This window comes from Prionailurus bengalensis, chromosome A1, assembly GCF_016509475.1.
Source record: "Prionailurus bengalensis isolate Pbe53 chromosome A1, Fcat_Pben_1.1_paternal_pri, whole genome shotgun sequence".
Classification (NCBI taxonomy): Eukaryota; Metazoa; Chordata; class Mammalia; order Carnivora; family Felidae; genus Prionailurus; species Prionailurus bengalensis.
In genome coordinates, this window is record NC_057343.1 from 25,767,045 (window position 1) to 25,784,255 (window position 17,211).

General features: G+C 38.9%; 1 protein-coding gene across 1 annotated transcript in view; it reads right to left on the reverse strand.

Annotated features, from left to right (window-relative positions):
• The window catches only part of GTF2F2 (general transcription factor IIF subunit 2), a 154,029-nt gene that overhangs the window by 124,491 nt on the left and 12,327 nt on the right, over window positions 1–17,211 (reverse strand). The window contains exons 2-4 of the mRNA XM_043579108.1: window positions 15,651–15,724; window positions 7,373–7,391; window positions 5,885–6,029 (exon numbers count right to left, since the gene is read on the reverse strand). Of these exons, the coding sequence (XP_043435043.1) occupies window positions 5,885–6,029; window positions 7,373–7,391; window positions 15,651–15,724 (238 nt within the window). The remainder of the gene's footprint in view (window positions 1–5,884; window positions 6,030–7,372; window positions 7,392–15,650; window positions 15,725–17,211) is intronic.

Genomic DNA, 17,211 nt, shown 5'->3' on the forward strand with positions numbered 1-17,211 from the left:
CAAAAAAAAAAAAAAAAAAAAAAAAAAAAAAAAGTAAAAGAATCAGCTGTGCCAAAATTAAAATATAACGAGCAAGAAATAAAGTGAGAAACAAAGGAATGTAATATTCAGTTCTGAACCTCAAACGTCTTAAGAAACTCTGAAGAAGAAAGCCCATCCTTTGTCACTAATAAGTCATCTCCCTTAAAAACCATTCTAAAATGTACCTTTGGAGTAGTAATTCTTAAGAGAAAATAAATGATTTTAGCACCTTTGCTCACCCACTATATTGCTCGATCCTAGCCCAGACACTATGGAGATAAGCATGAGACACAGTATCCTACCCACAAGGTTTAATTCAGGGGCAAAATGAGTAAAACAAACCTTACTACCAAGAAAGAAGAATCAAGCAAGACTAGAGCAGCGAAGGAAGGTGGCTTCAACTAAAAAAGGCAAACAAATCCTTGGTGGGGAGGGGAGGGGGGGCACAAAGGGGAAAAGCAGGGGCAGGTGCCAGGAAGCTACTGTAAAAGGGATTCCAGCAGACTGAACCAGAGAGGGTAGAGAGGGGTGAAGCTTTCACAGGACTGCTTCAGGGGACCACACAAACATTTACATGTGATTTTTCCAACAGAAATGACGAAACGAGACACCTGACTAAATGTGTGAGTAAAAGGAGTCTAAGAATTATCATAGCCAAGAGAATAAAAGACTGATGATGTTATCACTGACAGAAATATGAATATCTGGAGAATAAACGAATGGAAAAATCAATATGACTTTTGTAACAAAAAATCCAAGTGGATTATCTGTTCAGACAACTAAAGATGGGTGGCTCAGTCGGTTAAGTGCCCGACTTCTCCTCAGGTCAGGATATCATGGTTTGTGGGTTCGAGCCCAGCACTGAGCTCTGCAATGACAGCTCAGACCCTGGAGCCTGCTTTGGATTATGTCTCCCTCTCTCTCTCTCTGCCTATCCCCCACTCATGCTTTGACTCTCAAAAATAAATAAACATTAAAAAAAAAAAAAAAAACTAAAAAAAAAAAAAAAAAAAGATGGGATTGGACATCAGATGAGAGCCCAGACCTTTGTCACGGCTACCACTGAGAGGTCCAAGTCCTCTGTCATTTCTCCCCTGATTACTGCAGCAGCCTCCAGCTCCCACACTTGCCCTCAGAGTCTCTTCTCTACTTGCTGGCCAGAGTCATTCTTTAAAATGTAAGTCAGATCAAATCTCTATTCTGTTCAAAACCATCCAGTGGCTCCCCACTTTTCTCAGAATAAAATCCAAAACTGTTACTAGTTTACAAGTTCCTTTATGACCGGTCACTGCCAACTCCCTTCTGCTCCAGCTTCCTACTACCACTAGCCCACTACTCTTCCCGTTGGCCCATCTATTCCACCCTACACTGACCTCCTTGCTACTCCTGGAACATGCTAGGCTTGCTTCCACCTCAGGGCAAATGTGTTGTTGCTTCTGCCTTGAGAACTCCTAGCTGGCTTACTAACACCACATGGCTACGTCTTCCAGACGGAGTTCAAGGCTGTTCAAATCCCATCTTCTCAATGGACCCACACTGACCACACTAAATTTGCAAGCACCACCCTCAACCCAGTACTCCTGACACCACTCTGCCTTTTTCTCAGATAATTTACCACCTTCTAGACTAAGATACAATTTACTCATTATGTTTATTATTTGTTGCTATTTCCTCTTACTTAAAATGTAAGCACCATAAAGGCTGGGATTTTGTTCACTGAAGTACCCCAACTCTAAATAAAAGAGGTCCTGCAAACAACAGGTACAAACATCAGTTTGTTGAATTAATGAACTGCTGCAGAAGGGTCAAAGGTAATGAAAACTTAGAACACCAAATGCCACCGTGGTTCTATCAGCTCTAATCCTACCCATTTCTTCCAATATTTTCTATCTCCGTAATGATCTCACCATTTATCCGGATGCTCAAGCGAAAAAAGCCTAGAAACCATTCTAGACTTCTCACTCATCCAACTGTCCGAGTCAATTCATCACCAAAAGCTGTCAAAATTACCTCTGTTATCTCTCGAAGAGGATATTCTTTTCCACTCCCATGGCACCAGTTCAAACTTTTTTGTCTGTAAACTAGACTATCAGGTCCACAACTGAGTTTTTTGCTTTGATCCAACAAGGACTATTTAATGGATTTTAGATCGATTATGACAAAGTATGACAGGTAGGAGAAAGCAAAGTGAAGAAGAATAGGGTATCTGAAGGCAAGAAAAATGCTTTTTATCTTTACTTTCCCTCCTCCTATTCAAGGCACACTTATTCATATAAGTATTCATATACTTTTAAGGTACAGCTCAAATATTATCTCCATTTTTGAAGTCTTTCCCAGTTCCTCCAATTAAAGTGCATACTCTTCTTCCTTCTTTATACATAGCTCCATGACAGTACTTTCTGTAACACTTATTTTTTCCACATACCAGTTGCCCAACTGAACAAAAGTCTAGTCTTACTCTAACAGAGCTTAGAATTAAATATCTACTGAACAGATGAATGAATAGCAACTTTTAGTCTAGGATTTGCAATTATAAAGAATAAAACCTAAGTTCGAACAAACATAAGGGCGTAAATTATAAAAGAAACATAAGTTATTTAATTTCCAACAAATAGTAGATAAAAACACTAAACCAAAGATCCAAGCAGGAAAAAGTGAAGACTGAACACAGGCATTTCTCTCTAGATACTGGTACAGAGATAAGAAGACTAGCTAAAAATGTATTTAATAGAGAAATAGACTTAGAATTTCACAGAGAAATGTGAAGGCAGAAAAAGAGTCAAACCCCAAATAGTCTTAAAAATAAAACATGTTCCCTCAGACAGGAATACTCAACTAGAAACGAATTGTGGTCACAGAACACTCAAGAAATGCAGAATGGTTTAATTAAGAAGACAATGTAAAACATATCAGTCCCCTCTAATTCCATCCTCACAAAAAAAAAAAACTCTAACATATAAAATTGAATCATTAAAAACAGTGGTTCATTAAAAAACTCTATGGAGTTGTTTTTTTTCCCCCCCCCTCGGTCATTGAGGCAATCCAAAAATACTGAACGAGGGCACCTGGGTGACTCAGTAGATTAAGCGTCTGACTTCAGCTCTGGTCATGATCTCGTGGTACACGAGTTCCAGCCCCGTGTCAGGCTCTGTGCTGACAGCTCAGAGCCTGGAGCCTGCTTCAGATTCTGTGTCTCCCTCACTCTCTGCCCCTCCCTTGTTCATGCTCTTGCACACACATGTGCACTCGCTCACTCTCATAAATAAATAAATAAAGCAGGAAAAAAATAAATAAATAAACAAACAAACAAACAAATAAATAAATAAAAATCTCTATTGGCTGAAGTTCATCAAATGGTATACACACAGACAGCTAAACTGCAAGCACATGGCTTAAAATAAACTTGAAACCTAAAGTGTTTAAAAACAAGATCTAATATAGGGGCACCTGGCTGGCTCAGTCAGTAGAGTATGCAACACCTGATCTTGGGGTCATGGCTGAGTTCAAGCCACATATTGGGCCCGGAGCTTACTTAAAAAAATATATACATCTATAGATAGAGCTAAAAAAAAAAAAAAAAAAAAAAAATCTAATAATAACAGTTAATAGTCACTGACCATTTATTATGTAGAGTGTTGTTGTGTTTTAAATATATTCTTATTTATACATAAATAATAATTATCCCATTTCACAAATAAGGAAAACAAAGCCCAGAAAAGTGCAAGGAGAACCAAGGAACAATGACTTAAACCGAAATGACTGCTATTAATAAGAAAAAAGTTTCCTTATAGTGTGCAGCATCTAGCAGCAACTTAGACTTGCATTTGTATTACCACAGCTCTACAAAGCAAGAACATATTGTCCAAACTCCAGAAGAAGGATGACAATCTTGATCCACTTCCATATCCCTGCCAAGATAATCCTTATAATACCAAATTCACTTTGGAGTACACTGTAACCAGAAATGTGAACACAAAATGTTCAAAAAGAGAACAATACTAACTAAAGAATTTACGAGATTAAAAATGGAAGATAAAGGGGTGCCTGGGTGGCTCAGTCGGTTAAGTGTCCAACTTCGGCTCAGGTCATGATCTCGCCGTTTGTGAGTTCGAGCCCCACATAAGGCTCTGTGCTGACAGCTCGGAGCCTGGAGCCTGCTTCGAATTCTGTGTCTCCCTCTCTCTCTGCCCCTCCCCTGCCTGCACATGCTTACTCTCTCTCTCTCTCTCTCTCTCTCAAAAATAAACATTAAAAAAAAATTTTTTTTAATGGAAGATAAATTTTGAGGATAACAAACCTTATCGTTCTAAATCACTGTCTTTTAAAACTTTTTTTTTAATGTTTTATTTATTTTTGAGAGAGACAGAGACAGAGCACTAGCGGGGTAGGGGGAGAGAGAGAGGGAGACACAGAATCCAAACAGGCTCTAGGCTCTGAGCTGTCAGCACTGTCTTTTATATAAGTAATAAATCACATGTTGAAAAAATTAGCAATTTAGTAAAATGTAAAAAGGCTGAAATAGGATACCTTTTTCTACAAAAGTAGTTCAAAATTTTCCTACCTCAAACTTTTTCACGGTTCTGCCTCCTATTTACGATCTTGGTACTATGCCTCTTCTACTCCAGGGACAACACAAAAGTAGAAAAAACCCACAGGTTCAATGGGTATTATTAAATCCTATCAATCACAAGACAAACACAAGATTCCTTGGATGCACCTGTGCTATGCCCTGCATGGCATACAATAAATATTTGTTGAATGACTGAATCCTCTCCAAGAGAAAATGCAAGTATTTAACACTTTCTACCTCCCATAATACTACACATTATTATAGTATCAATATTATTATAGCATCAGAATAATGCAATAAAACAAAACTTTTACCCTAAACCACATGCAGAAAAGTTATTTTACCCCTGTGTTACATTCTACATTAAAAGTGGGGGGAAATACTAATATTTTTTAGATCAGTTTTTATAGCTACTGGTATTCTAAGACATCACAAAAAATTTATCTGAACATATTCTTTTTTTATAACAATAACATCCTTAACATACTATAATTTCTTATAGCCTTCTTTGTAATGTTTAATGCAGATATGACAAAATCACAAATCATTTTCCTTACACAACCAACAAACTTTTTAAATTAGATATAGGAAATTAGCTCCATTAAAATGAGTTGCCCTGCTACATTAATAGTAATATTCTACATTCAGAGAAGGTGAAAAACCAAGAAACAATGAAAATAAACATATACATATGCTGCAAAAAATCTCCCTCTCTAATGCACAAACTGAAACACTTGCTCCTGATTTACTGAACTGGTAGCATATCAGAGCAAACACACAAAATTTACAAACTGTACTTAACACAGAGCTTCTTGAGTGTCAAAACCAAGTAAAAACAGTTCAAATCTCGGTACTAAAAAGGCTCTCTTAGAACTGAAACCTACAAAGGCAAAAATTCAGACTAAAATATTCCCTAATATTAAGCAGTATTTTTTTAAACACAACTTATAGTTGCTGAATATCAATTTACCAAAACAGGAAAGTATGACCTTATCTTGGCAAAACTCAGAATACTGTTTCTTCAACATCCTAGAAGACAGCTTGATGCACCAGACTCTTCCATCTGCTTTGTTCTATTTCTTCATGCCCCAAATGGAAATTAAACCCTTCGAGTAACAGCCAAAATTTCATTAATCACAGGAAAGTACAGAAACAAATAGCATGAAATGAATAACAGAGGTAGACAGAACAACAGGTAAAGCAGCCTTGATAATGACCTTAAAGTGTAATTTGAGACATAGCATCTATATAACAAGTACTGGAATCACATTAAATAATTCTATTCCCACTTACCTGATGAGCTCTCAGTAAAGACTGTTAATGTCTGTCCTCCAACACTTTGTAAGACAAATGGATGTTCTCTAGGGGTGCTGACAGAAGCTGGTTTTCCGCCAATATCGTGAATATTTGCAAGATCCTCATTCAAAGTAAATGACACCTAACAGACACATTAACAAAAGCTTATTACAACAGACTTATGTATTCAAAGTATCTTTCACAGAAATTCTGATTATAAATCAAATACCTTTTTAAAAATATGAACCTCAATTTCTAGTCATTTTATTCAACATTTTTCTTTTATTATTTTTTTAATATATGAAATTTACTGTCAAATTGGTTTCCGTACAACACCCAGTGCTCATCCCAACAGGTGCCCTCCTCAATACCCATCACCCACCCTCCCCTCCCTCCCACCCCCCATCAGCCCTCAGTTTTATTCAACATTTTTCTAAAACTTTATCAAAAAATCCTTAATACTTAGTCATAAAAAGGGAATCTATTCCCATTTGTCAGAATAATGGGGCTGATCTACCATTATAAAGATGGGTGACAGCTTTCAAATGTTTTTCTCTGGTTTATGGCTGAAGAAACTCTAGCTCCAAAACAGGAATAAATTTTTTCCCCTAAGGTCTCTGAAGTCAAGGGATTTTATCTTCTTACATTTATATCCTTACAAAATGTATATACTTAAATATATAATATAAATAAATATATAGCAAAGGGCCTGGCACATAGAAAGAAAACAGTATTTGCTTAATGAATATTATAAGAGTATTTAAAAGGTGACTGAACTTAAAGCGGGGGAAAGTGAGCTATTACTAGAAAGCTTAAACATTCCCATAAGCAGGGGATGTATTTCTTTTTTAGGTCTTAATGACTGCTGTAGGAGTACATGGTGCTGTTTTATTTTTGAATACTTTAACAAATACAAATAAATACTTACAAAGGCAATTCAATATTGAGGTTTAGAATAAAAAAGACGTAGTAGACGTTTTTTCACAAGGATTTTTACTACATACCAGCTCTCCCCAAAGGAACCTCACATTTTATATCAAAGGGATTTATAAACATAAAATACTAATCTCCCAACCACAAAGGAAAGGCCATAAAGCATTTATTAAATACTTCTCTAGTATGTGATAGGTACCATAATTATGTCCTGGACTTAATGGGTCAAAACCTAAAGCCCTGAAAAATCCAGACCAAATGCCTTTGCCACACTGAAATAATATTCGAGTAATACTGAAGCAAGAATAAGCCTCATAGTACCCAGTGAAGGGATATTTTGGGTCAAAGCAGAAAAATGCTAAGAATGAACGACTAGAAAGGAGTCCATTCATTCACACAAAAGTGACATTTATACTGTTACGTGTTCCTCACCATCAGCCAGTGTTTTGATGTAGTTTTCCAGAATGCAAACACCACGTTCTCTTTACTATTACTAATACATGGTAAAATAATCTCACGTTTTCAATAAAATATTCATAGAAATAATCTTACCTCAGTCCTTCCTTGATTCCTAAAAGAAAGGAAAGAATTTTATTTAGATTTCATGTTTTCTTCAAATGTATGTTAAGAACTAAAAGAAATAACACTATTTCATATTTACATAAAATATAGCATTTACATAGATCAACTAATATTTACCCTTGGCTCTCCTCAACTAACCTACTTGTAATCATTTGGTAAAAATAAAAACCACATTAATCCCCTGTGTACATGTTATAAGTTTATATCACTTAACACTATTGCAACCTGTCCTAATAACAGTTTATCCAAGTAATGATCTTGTTACTGTTACCTTTATTTCTGCATACTATATAATAGTCTAATTTTAAAAACCATGTATTAAATATCTACTCTAAGCAAAGTACTGGATGTAATATCTGTTCCCAGGCAGAAGATAATAAAAGCTATATCCATAACTACAAGAGATAAATTTTAATTAATGTTTAAGAGAATCCCAATGTGCCAGGATCAGATAGGAGACCATTTCTTCCATTCTAGGAGTTGAGGAATGGCTTAACAAAAGAGAAAGCCTGAGCTAAGTCTTGAAGGGTACTGGGATTTCAACAGGCTGAGACCGGAAAATAGTATCAGACGTATCAGCTGAGCAAAGCCACAAAGAGTCTGATCATGAAAATGTAGTCACATTTGGCTCGGAGAGTACAAACTAAGGAATAGTGGGAGATGAACTATAAAGGAGAACTGAGGCTAGACCACAGAATATCTTGAATATCACAGTGCAGAGCATGGACTTTATTCCTTAGGCAATGGAGAGCCACATGTATTGCATGAACAAAAGAATACAGTATAAAATATGCTCCTAGAAACTTGCACCAGAAAATATATATAAAATGGATATGAAGACCAGTTAGAAAACTACTGTTTCTCCATGACACCAGACTGAGTTCCAACCTGCCTTCACTCAGAGGCTCAACCACTCATTCTGTGATGAAGTGTCTACAAACATTAGGCATTGTGCCAAGTGCATGGTATACAGTATGAACACAGGTCTTTGTCCTCAAAGGTCCTAGTTTAATGCAAAACGATTCGATCCATGAACAACATAAACAGGATAATAACTTTATGACAGGTACAACGTGCTGTCAGGAAATGCAGATGAGAAAGCTAGCAAAAGACAAATTAAATGAGAGATGAGGTCAACAGCACGGAGGCATTCCAGGTTAAGAGAGTAATCCAATTAAACACAGAAGTGAGAAGATCTAGCACATTCTTTCTAACATCAGTGAATGGTAGGCTTGAGTCAAGTGGTAAAGAGCCTCTTGGGCCAGACTAAGGAATCCAGAATCTTAAACAGATTTGTTTACTGCAGGACTCCTCAGAGTCTTTCACGTATTAAAATGCAATGTTGATCACCCTTTTGTTGGGAAGCACCTAAAAGAGAAGTGAAAAAATTCTAAGATTTCATGTAAAAATATGCATTTGCAGCTCCTCTCAAAAGACTGGAAGATTTGGCAGCGATAGTGCCCTCACCCACCCCTCAATTCAGTATGACAATAATCCCTTTGACATGCACAGACAGGCAATGAATTCATTGCAGTCCCTTCCCTATTACTCCTGGACCTGGCTTCTAGGGACATTTAATTAAGCTAACCTTTCAGACAGAGGTGCCGCAATCAAAATAAAGGCAAAGATGCAGGGAAAGCACTTGCAGAATGTTTACTGAATTGAATTGAGGTTAATGCAAAAACTCACAAAAAAGTAATGAAGGCTTTAACCAGGCAATGGCAGAATGCAAAGAGGAGGAGTGTGTGGCAGGATATCTGAGCTGTCAGAACTGACAGAAGAAGAAATGATTGGAAGTAGGCAGCAAGGGGAAAAGGACTGATTAAAGATCATGCTGACATTTCCAGTCTGGGGGATAGAAAATCACCCAGATGCAATTACAGAACACAACAGGGGATGACAATTTTATTTTCATATATTTATTTATAACATCATCTTGGCTGGAATGATAAGAGATTGATGAACTCTGGATGAGTTAATTTTCTAGAATAAAAAAGACTTAAGACTTATTTTTAAAGGATTAGATATTCTTTTGTCTTGGCATATAAATGTGTGAAGTATACACGACCTTTTGTCATTCAATATTACCAATAAAATATATCTTTTTCATGATAACCTGTGGTTAAAATTATAAACATCAACTACTGTAAAACACGGTAATATCCTCAGAAATGAACGCAGTGAACATGTAGCCCACCCTTTCACTGAATGCCTCACAATGCTGTGCAGTCAGTCCTTCATCACTCTGAGTCCACTTCTCAATACCCCGCCACTATTCCTTTACACTCCAATCTAGTTCCTCTGGCCTTTCTAGAAAATTGTCTTTTTCTTACACTTTTTAAATACTTCTCAGATTTGACATCAATGGGAGGAGACTTTTCACTAATTACTGACAGCCAATAAAACACCCCCTTTTTGAAGGTTAAAAAAATCAACCAAATAATACCAAGTCTTTAACTGTGCTCCAGGATTTTTTGTTGGTTTTAATTCCTATTCATACATTCCCTTCTTGAAAAGTCAGCTCAAAAACCATTAGATGGAGCCAAGGAAGGTGGGTATCTGAAGACTGGGTTGAGAAGAGGCAGCATAACCCGAATGGGATGGAAAGCAAGTGCCTGGGGCTGAGGGGATAGCCTGGGGCGAGGTGTCAGTGCCCAGGAGGGTAAGGAAGGCATCCCTATAGAGGAATGCTTCAACAAGAAGTGTGTCAGAACCTAGCAGGGTCAGGAAATAAAGGGGTGTGGGGGGGTGCCTGGGTGGCTCAGTGGGTTAAGCGTCTGACTCTTGATTTCCACTCAGGTCATGATCTCACAGTTCGAGAGATGGAGGTTCTGTGCTGACAGCGTGGAGCCTGCTTGGGATATTCTCATTCTCCCTCTCTCCCTCTTTCCCCGCCTCCCACCCCTCAAAATAAATAAATAAACATTAAAAAAGAAGAAGAAGAACTAGGACTCCATGGAGAAATGCCTGACTCCAGGCTCTGACAGAAATACGCAAGGTGAGTCCAAAACCGTTTTTCTATGACAAAAAGTAAGTGCTCAAAGAATGATGAAGACATGCCAAAAGGCCATGGGGCTGCACTACTGAACTGCACATTTTACAAAGGGGCATGGGAACCGGGCTAGGAGGAGCTTCCAGTGGCTGCATTTTGGACAATTTGAACACGAGAATAAATGATGATAGTAACAAACTGTGACTCACTGACTAAAACTGGAATCCATGAGTTCACACTAACAAAGCTAAATTAATAAAGTGGAAAATCTGATGAGAAAGGAATACATAGGGGTGCCTGGGTGGCTCAGTTGGTTAGGTGTCCAACTTTGGCTCAGGTCATGATCTTGCAGTCCGTGAGTTCGAGCCCCACATCGGGCTCTGTGCTGACAGCTTGGAGCCTGGAGCCTGCTTTGGATTCTATTCTTTCTGTCTCTCTCATTATCTCTCTCTCTCTGCCCCTCCCCCACTTGCACTCTGTCTCTCTCTCTCAAAAATAAATAAACATTAAAAAAAAAAAGACATGGAGGGGCGCCTGGGTGGCGCAGTCGGTTAAGCGTCCGACTTCAGCCAGGTCACGATCTCGCGGTCCGTGAGTTCGAGCCCCGCGTCAGGCTCTGGGCTGATGGCTCGGAGCCTGGAGCCTGTTTCCGATTCTGTGTCTCCCTCTCTCTCTGCCCCTCCCCCGTCTCTGCTCTGTCTCTCTCTGTCCCAAAAATAAATAAAAACGTTAAAAAAAAAAAATTAAAAAAAAAAAAAGACATGGAATATATACATAGTCTCCAAGTACCACCTCACAGAATATTAATTATAAAAGGGAAAAGAGTAACTTTACAGTGAAAAAGCATAGAAGACGCTCCTTAATCAAGTGATCAAAGTTACCACTACCAGTAATGGGACAAAATGAAAACACATAAACCTTGCTAAAATACAGTAAGAACCCAGTTTCACCTGGTATATAACCCCAATCTAATCATGAAGAAACATCAAACTCAAATTACATAAAATAACAGCCTTGTAAACATCAAGCATGTTGACACTTATACAGTATACAAGTCGATCAAAGACTTCCAAATGTTCTAGATTTAAGGAAACTGAGAGAACGGACAACGGAATGTAATTCAACGTTGTGGACTGGATCCTTTTGCTATAAAACAGTCTGGAGATAAGTGGCAAACCCTGAATAAAGTCTAAGGATTAGGCAGTAGCGTATGATGTTAACCTACTGATTTGGAGGGGTGTGCTGTGATTGTTGTAGGAGAATGTCCTTTTTGTAGTCACCAAAAAACCACAAAAGTTCTTTATACTGTTCTTCTGACTAACTTTTCTGTAGCTTGACATTGTTTTAAAATGAAAATACTGGGGTGCCTGGCTGGCTCAGTCAGTGGAACATACAGGACTCTTGATCTCGGGGTCATGAGTCCAAGACCCACACCGGGCATAGGCCTACTTAAAAATTAAAATGAAAAATTTTTTTAATGAAAAAGTTTTTGGGGGCGGTGGCTCAGTCGGTTAAGCATCAGACTTCGGCTCAGGTCTGATCTCACCATTTGTGAGTTCAAGCTCCGCGTTGGTGTCTGTGTGGCCGGCCCAGAGCCTGGAGCCTGCTTCAGATTCTGTCTCCCTGTCTCTCTGACCCTCCCGCACTCACACTCTGTGTCCCGCTCTCAAAAATAAACATTAGGGGCGTCTGGGTGGCTCAGTCAGTTGAGCATCCGACTTCGGCTCAGGTCATGATCTCGCGGTCTGTGCAAGCCCCACGTCGGGCTCTGTGCTGACAGTTCAGAGCCTGGAGCCTGCTTCAGATTCTGTGTCTCTCTCTCTCTGCCCCTCCTCCACTTGCACTCTCTCTCTGTCTCAAAAATAAACATTAAAAAATTTTTTTAAATAAAAATAAAAATAAATAAACATTAAAATGTTTTTAAATAAAAAGTTTTTAAATTAAAAAAAGTATTAAATAATTTCAAAATGTCCCCAGTTTACTTCATTAATTCCTTGCTACAGAATTTGAGAATGTTACTAATTTTTCTCTATAACAATGATGAAATGAATATCCTCAACCTCTGCATCACTAACTTATTTCTTTTAGAAGCTATGTGCCATGAAAATGCTGGGTCAAGAGCATGAATATTTTATTATTAATATGTCTAGCCTTCTCATTATCCCAGTCCCACACTGCTGGATGAGTTCGTCTGAGTCTTTCTATAAGGGCAGCACCAAGAACTGAACTGTTGGCACTGTAGCTAACTGGCAGAGAAAACAGCAGGATTATTATTCTACTTTGTTCTGGGCAGTAATGTGTGTGTGAATACATGTGAGTGTGTCATATATGTGTGTACACATATATATGTTGCCAGGCTGGCCTTCAGAAAGTTTGCACCTATTTAAACTCCTATCAACAGTAAGGTTTTCTAAATTTAGTCAATTTTATAACAGAAAAATTACATCTCATTGATTTTTTTGTCCACATATTTTTTATTAGTGGGCCCCCATATGACCCTAACTGTTAAATGTGTTTAGAAATAAAGCTAGAACTCAAGAGCCTGAAGCCTGCTTCAGATTCTGCCTCCCTCTCTCTTTGCCCCTGCACCACTCACACTCCCTCTCTCTCTCTCTCTATCAAAAATAAACATTGGGGCGCCTGGGTGGCTCAGTCGGTTGGACGTCCGACTTCGGCTCAGGTCACGATCTCGCGGTATGTGAGTTCGAGCCCCACATCGGGCTCTGTGCTGACAGCTCAGAGCCTGGAGCCTATTTCGGATTCTGTGTCTCCCTCTCTCTCTGACCTTCCCCCGTTCATGCTCTGTCTCAAAAATGAATAAATGTTAAAAAAAAAATTAAAAACAAAAAAACAAAAATAAACATTAAAAAAAAAGTTTTTAAATTAAAAAAAAAAAACAAATAAAACTTAACCTAAAGTAAAACCGTAAGCTAACTGAAACGCAGTACACATCACACGCCCAAAGGTATAAAAATAATCCAAGTACAATGCTTTAGAAACATTGCATAAACTGCCTAAGAGAAATGGCCCAAATGTCACCAGCTGTTACAACAGGCTGGATTCTCCTGTTTTCAGGTGTAAACGGAACCCATTTGGGGAGAGCTGCACTCCCACCTGCATGTCTTCTCCCCGTCCTCTGCCTCTCCCAATTCCTCTACTCCACAGCACTGTCTCTGCTGGAATGAACAACCACACCACACAGACCTTCCTGGCTTCTGGCCTATCTAAGGCACTGCAAACTGCTGCTGCTTACCTTTGGGAGATGTGCCGGGGAAGGGAGGTCCATACCCACACATCATACACAACACAGAGTCTGTACTATGCAGTATGTGGCACAACAGTAGGTAAACACTACTGGCTATTTTACATGCATTGAACCCCTGAAGTATTAATACCACAACCTTTTAATAGATGAGGAAACAGAGAGGGTAAGCAACTTACCGAAAGTCACATAGCTAGTAAGTTAACAAGGTCTAGATAAAGCCCAGAGCTGAATGACTCCTGAGTCCATACTCATAGCCACTATGTCACACTGGCTCTTTAAAACCTTGTTTTCATGCTTTACCCAAATATACTTTTTTTTTTTTTTGTCACACAGATCATCCATAAACTGGTTAATCTTCCTCTAAGAATCCATACTTGACTATGTATCTCCTAGCCTTAAAAATATTTGAAGATGGGGGCGCCTGGGTGGCGCAGTCGGTTAAGCGTCCGACTTCAGCCAGGTCACGATCTCGCGGTCCGTGAGTTCGAGCCCCGCGTCGGGCTCTGGGCTGATGGCTCAGAGCCTGGAGCCTGCTTCCGATTCTGTGTCTCCCTCTCTCTCTGCCCCTCCCCTGCTCATGCTCTGTCTCTCTCTGTCCCAAAAATAAATAAACATTGAAAAAAAAAAAAAAAAAAAAGATCTGTCAGAACAAAGGTAAGGAAGAAAAAAAAAACTAGAAAGAAAACCCTGGGGTCAAATAACATTTAGAGATTGAGAAGATGAAGAGAAGAAGCCAGCATCAGACTGAGAAGGAACAGTCCCCTATGGACGACAATCAGGAGTGGTGTCCCAGAAGTGAAATGAAAAAAAGGGTTGGAGGATTGGAATAATCACTATGTCAAAATTCTGTTGAAGGACAATTAAGAAGGCTGACAAGTGACTCTTAGATTTAGGAAGGTAGATGTGCCAGATTGCAAAAAAGGACTACAAATCCTTCGCAGTGACCCCCACCAGGAGGTAGACTGTATTGCTCTCCCCATGAACCTGGGCTTGGCTATGAGTTGCATCCTGAGGACTCTGGCAAACATGATGCAAACACAGGTTTGCTAAGTGCTTGTGTATTGGGACTTCTCTCTCTTTTGCTCTAGGAGTTTTCACCATCATGTGAATGAGCATGCCGCAGATAAAACACACACGGCCACTGTCCCAGCTGAGAGCAAGCCAACCACTAGACACATGAGTGAAGCCATTCTAGCCAGGAAGGCCAGGTCAGTCCCAAACAGAAATGCTCCACAGAATTATAAGCAAATAATAAGGTTTTTGTTCTAGGCCACTAAATTTGGGGGTGATTTGTAGTGAAGCAAAAACTAACTAAACTAACTAACTAACTAACTAACTAAAAGGAAGGCACTGGAGACCAACTAGAGCTCTTCCAATGGAGTAGTAGGCAGGAAAATCTGATTAGAGTTAAGACTGAATGAACAGAGTGGAATGCAAGGCCTCTGGCTGACACCAGCTGAGCTTTGAAAGAGGCTTCCCTTTCTAACAAGGTCATTTCTTTAATCAGGAAACTAAACCTTTACATTGTTTTCCAGGTGTTCCCTACCCTCTTCCAATACCTCTATAGATAGACACGGTGACACCATGGCAAAGTCTTTCTACTGAAGCACTTACTGGGTACATCTAGTTATGCCCAACCCAAGCATCCATCTTCACAAGATGTGGAGAAGATGGAGGGATGAGGGAACTACATACTCTACTGTTTCACTGCCAGTAAGTTTTACCAATAAATCTGACTTTATATTTACACCTATCACTAGAGAGGGGTGTGTGTGTGTGCGTGCACACACATCTATACACATGCACACAAATACACATGTGCACACACAACTCCTCACAGCGCACCTAACCATCTCTTGACAATCCTTGATGTGCTCATTCTCATTTTCCAGGTAAATTCCCCATCTGAAAAAGAACTGTTATGACTTGTAAAAGCATTTATAAAAATTTCAAAAACCAGCATTTTAAGATGTCAAAAATAAATAACTTACTTAGCAATCCGCAGTTTCCCAACTTCACCTCTTCCAGGGGCTTTAGCCCATTGCTGGGACAAATATTTAGGAACCTACAAAAATAAATAAAACACTAATAAGACTATGTTTTAGATGCTAACAAACTTCTTCAACATAAAATGATATGTTTCTATGTTACTTTCTGCCTGTAATAACTGATCATTAAGTATCACACTCTCATACATTTTGCACTAGAAGGGATACTAAGAAATCATCTTAATTCTCAAAGAGCTTGAAGTCAGTCGAGCTGGTGACACAAAACTAAAGCTAGTCAAAAAAACTTAACAAAACAAAGTGCTAACTTATGTTCCCAAGTAAGTCCTAAAGTTCAGACATGAGAAAGGCTACCAGAAAATGTTTCTCAGAGGGGCATAACACTCTAACATGATATTATTCAGAGATACCACCAAGTTCAAGATGAGTTCAAAAATCAAATTTTACTGTGCTTAAGACTATAACTCTGACCAAAGATCAAGGATCTGCTGAAATAAATGATTAAATATCACGACTAACATTTATATACTACTTACTACTTTCCTGACATTGTTATAAGCATTTTCCATACCTTTACACATTTAATCCTCACATCTCTATAAAGTAGGTACTGTTAATTACCCTCATTTCACAGAGTATGAATCTGGGACACCCAGGGATTATATAAATTAGCCAAGGTTATATAATTAGTAAATGATGGAGTCAGGATTCAAACCCAGGCAGTCTGGATCCAGCATCTATTTGTAACTAGATATATATTTAACTCCCAGGGACCTGTGTGGCTCAGTTGGTTAAGTGTCTGACTCTTGGTTTCAGCTCAGGTCATGATCTCGAGGTTTGTGAGTTCAAGCCCTGAATCAGGCTTTGCACTCACTGACAGCACAGAACCTGCTTGGGATTCTGTCCCTCCTTCTCTCTGCCCTTCCCCTGCTTGTGCTCACATGCACGGGCTCGCTCTTGCCCTCTCAAAATAAATAAATAAACATAATTTTTAAAAAAAGGGAGGGGGGGTTAATTCCCAAAAAGGTTAAGAGAATACATGCTGAATCACTACTATTTCTAAAAAAAAAAATTTTTTTTTAACATTTATTCATTTTTGAGAGAGCAGGAGTGGGGGAGGGGCGGGGGGTGGGGAGACAGAATCTGAAGCAGGCTCCAGGTTCTGAGCTGTCAGAACAGAGCCCGATGTGGGGCTGGAAGTCACAGACTGCAACATCCTGACCTGAGCCAAAGTTGGACACCTAACCAACTGAGCCACCCAGGCGGCCCCCTTTTTTTTTTTTTTTTTTAGAATCATTACTATTTCTTCTAAGAGGTAATTTAAACTCTGGAATCAGTACACACCTTCAAGGTTAGCCTGCTGTGAGGAATGAGATACCACATGAAGCATAATACCTCACACAAAGCAAGTACTCAATGGGTGTCAGGTGTCACTGTTATTTCCCCCAGTAATCTTGGAATGATAACACGGACGTCAATGCATAACTGAGTCAGAGCTTCCAAACAAGAAAGGAAAAAAAATTCTATTTACCAAGATTTCATTTGC